At 35.4% G+C, this 7,107-nt stretch overlaps 1 protein-coding gene across 2 annotated transcripts; it reads right to left on the bottom strand.

Moving 5' to 3' along the window:
• Positions 1 to 675: 675 nt before the first annotated feature.
• On the bottom strand, positions 676 to 6,637 carry LOC136223631 (pumilio homolog 23). Of its 2 annotated transcripts, XM_066011744.1 has the most exons (11): positions 6,503 to 6,637; positions 6,129 to 6,381; positions 5,016 to 5,379; positions 4,621 to 4,927; positions 4,164 to 4,327; positions 3,752 to 3,895; positions 3,423 to 3,542; positions 3,070 to 3,255; positions 2,455 to 2,603; positions 2,132 to 2,314; positions 676 to 1,178 (listed from the first exon to the last, which is right to left on the bottom strand). In XM_066011744.1, the coding sequence occupies exons 2-11, from the start codon at positions 6,329 to 6,331 to the stop codon at positions 812 to 814; spliced, it is 2,187 nt and encodes a 728-aa protein (XP_065867816.1). In that variant the 5' UTR covers positions 6,332 to 6,381; positions 6,503 to 6,637; the 3' UTR covers positions 676 to 811. The 2 variants fall into 2 exon arrangements, with proteins under 2 accessions (XP_065867816.1, XP_065867815.1); XM_066011743.1 differs by having other exon boundaries at positions 6,129 to 6,617.
• Between the last annotated feature and the right edge of the window lie 470 nt (positions 6,638 to 7,107).

Below are 7,107 nucleotides of genomic sequence, written 5' to 3'. Positions count from 1 at the left end.
CCAGATCCCATTTTTAGATTTTTACTACTCTTCTTAATTATGTCTTTTTCACCTATAAATCTCAACTCCTTTTATTTGCTTTTTCTTCTTCTTCTTCTCTCCACTATGCTACTACTAGCATAAGATAAACACTGCAGAATCAAAATGAAAGGGTGCTCTTTACTACTGGCTACTCTTGCTCTTCTGTTTTCGGTTTTTCTATCCGGTTGGCTTAACCGAGCTCAAGCAGAAGCTCGTCTCGTGCCAAAGCCACCTTCCTCACCATCAGCAGCAGCAGCAGCAGCAACAACACATACAAGTTCAGAAGGTGTGACTGATTTGCAGGTGGATAAGAAGAGTTCATATAAGGAGTTTAATTCCAGCTTCAGAGGAATACCTCCGAGCAGATCGAATCCGACTCAGAACAAGTAACTTACCTCTTCTTCTGCCAAAGACTTGCCATCTGTTAGCTGGTTTTCCTTAAATTGACTAAGAAACTACGTTTGTGTACCAGGTGTAAACCCCGTCGGTATTGCTGAAGAAATCACAAGTATCTGCAGCATCAGTTTTTGTTCTTTCAACCCTTTTCTCTCCTATACTTTTGTGCTTATGTAGTGTAAGTAGAGTAGAGTAGAGTAGGGTTTTACTTCCAAGTTGTAATTGTAACTCTAACAGCAGTTCATAATGCATTTACAGTTTCAAAAATGTAGTTTTTTTCATTTCTTATCAGCAAAATTCATAACAATTCAAACAATATGCAGACTCTACTAGCTTGACTTGAAGGAAAGAAATAAATATATAAGTATAGCAAAAAGCCAAGAGTGAATGGCAATCATATTTTCAACTTCTTTTTCGAATCTTTCGCTGGTTTATCCTTTCTGTCTCGTTTTTTACTCTTCATATCGCCAGAAAGGAACGGTACCTGGTTCGTGTTTTCTGTTGCCTTCTTAGATTTTTCAGCAGCCTTAAAACCAGTATTACTCTTCTTGGCATACTTCTCGGATGCAATTTGATGATCAATCTCTTCCCTCATTTTTTTCAAATCTGTGGGGTTTGTTGTGTTCTTGGAAGTATCAGAAAGGAAGGATTCACTTGCTGATGACTTCGTTTTACTTGATCCAAACGTAGCATAAAAATCCTTGTAAGCTGATTGTTTTGATGATTGCATGGACCTCCATTGATCAGGCTGCCTTGCAAATCTGTCCGAGAAAAGAGAAGAAAATACTAAGTGCAGAAATGACAATGAACAGCTTGTCCAACTCTAAGCAAGAAATTGGAACTGTGTCAAGCACCAACAAATTTAGGATTGGAAATGGTGCAGAGATCTGCCCCAATAGACCGGGGACAATGAATTCCCCTTCATTTTCCTCACAGATGGGGATAGGACAGGGGCAGGGACCTCTCTCCCCACCCCATGTGAACCCTTAAATGACAAAAATATATATATATAGTTTATTATAAATAGTTAGTTACTTTTTACTAATAGTATTTTTCATACAATCAGATAAACTTGTAAAAGCAATCTAAACTTAAGAGCATCCTTAATGGCTGGAGTCTCCACAATTGGACAATGTCCAAATCAACCATATTAATGGCTGGACAGTGTTTTCTTTTAAGGCAAAATTGCAGAATGGTCCTTAAAATGGACCACTAAAGATGCTTTAATATCTTTGTTATTGAATGTTGATGGATTCTACTTGGGCAATTTGTAGTTTATCTGAATTTCCTGATGCTTATTTTTATATTTGGTGGATTATATCTTGCTTAATTGATGTTATTTTTTTGTATCTTAAATTTGGTGGATTCATATCTTGCTCAATTGATGTATTTTTTTTGAATCAAGTGATTATACTAATATTTTCTAGATTATTTTGGACGGTTGTAATATATTGTAAAATTTTAAATTAAAAAAGACAAGAAGAAAATTTAGAATATTAGAATTTGAGTAATGGGGAACAGGGATGGGGATGGGGGAAGCAGTACCCATCCCCATTCCCACCCCTGCCCCATTTGCAATGCTAAACAAATAGATTGCCAAATTGTCTGCAACTATGCAGACACTCTAAATTCTCAACTCTCTCTTTTCGTATCAAGGAAATTTTAAAGAAGAGAAGTAAATTGAAAAAAGAAGCTCATAGACCATGTAGCTTACCTGTCAATATCTAGTTTCCTTAGGATATAAGGGCCTTGCTTTGTCTTGGATAATTCTGTTTGCACCGCTAACAAATCAGATGCTATTGACTCCCTTAGTGACAAGTTACAGGCAGTGAAGCATTTCTCAATGGTAAATGAACCAGATGAGTTCATTGCAATCTCTCCGAATCGTCCTCGTAGCCTTCAAAATTCAACAGAAGTAAATAAGCCATATCATAGAAATCAGAACTTCCAAAAGCAATTCCTATGATAATAGTTTCAAAACCACAATGAAGAGATCAAGTGAAGGAAAAACTTGAAGAAAATTGCAGCACGACATACTTCACAATTAGTCTGGACTTCTGTTTCATAGAAGCATTGGAAGCAAGAAATGCTTCAATAACACGTGCTCCCCCTGCATCTTTTGCAGTTTGAAGAACATGATCAACTTCCATTGATATAAGACTATTAATAAATGGCTGAATGTGTTCCTGTAACAGAAAAGAATTATCAGAGACAGACACCAAAACATTCAAATACACCAAGTATTTCTAACATCTCATGGTGTGATGAACTCTAATAGTGACTTCACATAGCTAGATTATAAGCCAATAGTATAATTGGACAAATTATTTCATGTCCCTGATACAATGATGCGGCACAATTACACCCTACAAGTCGATAATTATAGAACTCATGAGGGTAAAAGGAGTTCAAGATGTTGCCTTAGTTGCACTACAGAATCCGTTTCATCTGTTCATTGAAAGCAAACCTACATAGGCATGCTCAAACACATTTATGAAAGTATATTTTAACAAAATCACCAACAAGCAACACATCACCGTCTACATAGATGAACTGCATTTATAGTATTTACTTGCAATTGGTGATAAAATTGTCCTACCGCACATTGAAACAACGAGGAAATTAACATAGACAAAAAAGAAGGCAACATACACTTTGAAATTTAAAAATAGCTTGGAGTATCAGAGAACCCATGAGATGCATCTTAATGCCACTTGGCCAGCTCCAATTTGTCTTGTCCGCAGAGGAAAAGTAACTTTCAAGAAATAGTATCCGATGAACAATGAATCTCGGAGATTCATTTGGTGAACAAACAGCTGCAGCAAGGGCCTGGGAGCACTGCCAAACAAGCAAGTGGTGGAATGATTACTCGTTCATAAACAGAATGATGAGAAAGCAGATTTTAACAAGATCTTTGATTTAAATGTTTTCTTTTTAGTCTCAGAGATTACAAGTCCAAGCACAAAATAGCAAAAGCAAAAGCAACTATATATAAGTAAATAAACCTTAGGTTCATGGGTATGAAGCCTCTGAATTGCAGCAATAACAGATGCAATGACTCCAGATCTCCCCAATTCCAGAAGATCTTTAAATTTTGGACCAAGCTCCTCCCATATCATCTCCATCTAGTGGTCAAAACGGAGAGAAAAAAGTTCCATTAACACTCCAATATAACATCACTTGGAATAACATGCTATTCAAAAATATTTTGCTCCGATAGAATGATGTTATAGATATACTCTTTTGCATACACTTCTAACCTACTTATCATAATATCCTCATAAGAGGAGAGTTAACATAGAAAGATATTTACGACATAAAAAGTAACACGTACTTGTTCTTGAGTCTTTGCATGTGAAACTAATGCTTGAATAACAAAATTGCCACATTGATGAGATGAAAGCTTAAATAATGAATTCCTGAAAACCTTTTTGAACATCTCATTATACAAGCTTTCAGGAGAGACTCCCAAGATTACCTGCAGATTTTGCAGAAAGTAAATTTGTCAAATTTAAGAATGTCTATCATCAGAAAAGCAATGAGTAAAAAATGAAATCATATATTCCGTGAGTCGCACTTTTGAAGAGTTAAATATCGCTACTTATATTCCTTCTGTATCATCCAACTTCAGAATATAATTACTCGCCTTAACAAGCCACATAATGAATGCACAAGCAAAAAAAAAGCCAGAGATAAAGAAGAAAGCAACTTGCAATGACGCTGAAACAGAAAAACAGGTTGCTCACCTCCATTAAGTGGCTGTATGCAGTTTCTTTCATCAACTCCACAATTTTAACAACTTTTACCGAGTTGATGATATTCTCTTCAGTTAAATTTTCTTCTTTGCATCCAAGTAAACTACCAATTGTTTGCATTAACACTTCTTCTTGCCCAGCTAATAACTTCAAAGCTGTCTGCCAAGGATAAACTGTTAATCATATGGTATAACCTATGATTCAGACAAAAAGCAATGCATAGAGCTAGAGAGGGAATAAAAAAACAATGCCTCAGACAAGTTCGGGAGAAAAATACAATGTCTCAGACAAGTTCCGGAGATTATTTATACCAAGCTTAAAGATCTACAGTAGAGTAATAGTAACATAATCTTCATCCTAGTTTTAACTTTATGATCAAGTTTATCTGCCCCGTGAAATTAAAAAGACATCATAAGGAAAGAGATGCTACAAGACAGGAAGTGCAAACATGCCTGCAAAACCAAACTGCTGTATTGATCAACTTGCAGGGCTTTAATGTCTTCGCTGGTGCATTTCAACATTTCCGATACAAGAAACTTCAATAAATTAGGAAATCCCTGCTGATAGTTTATGGAGTCATTCCAACCAACCCGAGTTTCCGTGAGATTAAGTCGTGCTGCCAGAACTGTTGGCGCCTTTGCTCCATGCAACTCTGGAGAATCTAATGGCATTCCCCCACAAAGACAAAGAAGACTTCGAAGGACATGAGATCCATAACAGTTACACATCATATCAACAGGATTCGAAACAATCGCCTATAAGGGATCAAATAAAATTTAAAAGAACAGTAAATATAATAAGAAGACATAAGATTCTTAAGCACAGAATGGACATAATCGACACCTTGCATATAACAGTCAATGTTTCTTCAATGAGAGAATACGCCTCATCATCCTGAAGATGCATAGCTAAAGACTTGAGTGCTGTCTCGGCAACATGAGAACCAGACCTATCCATTGCAATTGAAGGGAAAATTTGTGCACAACTTCGAAGGAAACCGCAAAGGTGATCTGCATCACATCCCTCCAGGAGAGTTTGCATTATATGGCTTATAATATAATCAGTTGCCAGTTCAAATTCTTTTCCCCTAGCCTCTTCAAGAGCATTGGCACAAATTACTGCTCTCTCATCTAAGTCCACTCCACTACTTTCAAAAAGGTTTGAAATTTCAGTGAAGTATTTTGCTGTTTCAGGATCAACCTGTTTCCTACAAGTGAAATTCCAGTCACGGACATGCTTAATGAGCTATTACTCAAAATAATATTAAAGCATAGTTTTTAAAGTGGGGTTCTGGAGCCTAGGCGCAAGGCTCAGGTGCGCGCCTAAGTGACACAAGGCGCACTAAAGAAAAATAATATATAAAATCATAAATAACAACAATTAACATTTCTAAAATGCAACAAATAGTCAAATGCTATATCATATCCAATTATCCATAATCTTAATCATAAAATGCATGAAATAAACTCCAAATTAACTACTAACTCTTCCATAATCATAATTCATAATAAAAACTCTAAATCTAGAAACCAAAGTTAATGAACTAATAGTCTAAAAACTACTTTTCATCAAGACTAAAGTCTCCATTTTCCATATTTCTAAACTCTTCAAAATGGAGCAACATTTGTTGTTGTTGTTCTTTGCTATATTTCTGCTGTCCAAGCCTTATTTCCTTTTTTCATTTATTTCTTTTTATTCTAATGTAAATTCAGCCGTAGATCATATAGATAGGAAAGGGCTGAGATTAAAACACTCGGAACCCCAAAAAGCACTGTGTAGCTTCTAAATTTTCTCCTAGGAACACCTCCGCAAAGGCCCTAGCCTCAGAAAAGAGTCACTTAGAGGCGCAGGGCCACCTTTTGGCTTCTCAGGTGACATGTTCGGAGCCTATCGCCTACAGGCTTTTGATAACTATGAATAAAAGGCCAATGTATGTTCTAATTAACTCAATTTTACCTGATAAAAGATGTTTGTGGCTCTGATGCATTCTGTTGCTTGAAGGACTTTCTCGGTCTGGATGTTTGATCAACCATGCTTCCAGCTCCAGAGGAATTCTTTTTAGAATAATCTCCATCAAAACCATAGCTGTCTTGTTTCGACTTCCTGCCCATACCCTTTTTCCTTCTACCTTGTTTATAGGATTTATCCTCCTCACTCATTATGCTATCTTCCACCAAATTACAACTCCCGAATCTTCTCGAAGTTAAAGCTTTTGAACCCACAGAGAGACCATAAGCAACTTAGCATCAATAATTCCTTCTCAGTCCTAATTAATATGATATGCCAATAACTAAAGCACAAAGAGTATTTGTAAATTTCGAGATTCAAACCTTTCTTCCTGAGGAGATAGGAGGGTATCCAAACAGGAATTTTCAAGTTATCCTTCTCAGCAAGTGATAAAGCATAGAAAGAAATGGATTTCAATCCTAAATCAACATAAACCCTTAAACCCTAAGGATTGGTAAAAGAACCCACAGTAACAAAGAGAAGAGGAGTGCTTCTGGACCTGTTCTGAATCCATTGGGCCTAATAATTCTTTGTTGGGCTGAATTTACTACCTCATTCATTAGAAACCCAATACAATAAATTATTAGGAAATATACATATCAATTCACTTTTAAAAAACTATCTACAATTATACCAAGTAATGATTTTGAATTAAATCAGTACTTTTAATATATTTTAAAGATTAGAATTTATAAATTAGAAGTCTAGAATATATTTTTTAGGGTTTATAATTTATAAATTGAGGTTTAGAATTTTTAAATCTATATATAATATAAAACAGTAACGATGGAGCTGATGTGTCACTTCCTCCTTTTTTACTGATAAAAAATATAATATAAAATATAATATATTAACCTTAGTTATATTATTATATTTATTTATAAAAAATATTATTTTATCCGTACTATATCTAAGAGTTCTACAGAAT

This window comes from Euphorbia lathyris, chromosome 3, assembly GCF_963576675.1.
Source record: "Euphorbia lathyris chromosome 3, ddEupLath1.1, whole genome shotgun sequence".
NCBI lineage: Eukaryota > Viridiplantae > Streptophyta > Magnoliopsida > Malpighiales > Euphorbiaceae > Euphorbia > Euphorbia lathyris.
Note: the sequence above shows the minus strand (reverse complement) of the source record. Positions and strands in the feature narration are given on the sequence as shown.

What these genes read in the sequence shown, in the direction of transcription:
- LOC136223631 (XM_066011744.1), bottom strand. Translation starts at nt 6,331, where the DNA reads ATGAGTGAGGAGGATAAATCCTATAAACAAGGTAGAAGGAAAAAGGGT. An exon ending in CATACAGCCACTTAATGGAG is followed by an intron (nt 3,896 to 4,163) that starts GTGAGCAACCTG and finishes CAAAATCTGCAG; the next exon opens with GTAATCTTGGGAGTCTCTCC. An exon ending in CTATTTTTAAATTTCAAAGT is followed by an intron (nt 2,604 to 3,069) that starts GTATGTTGCCTT and finishes TTTCTGTTACAG; the next exon opens with GAACACATTCAGCCATTTAT.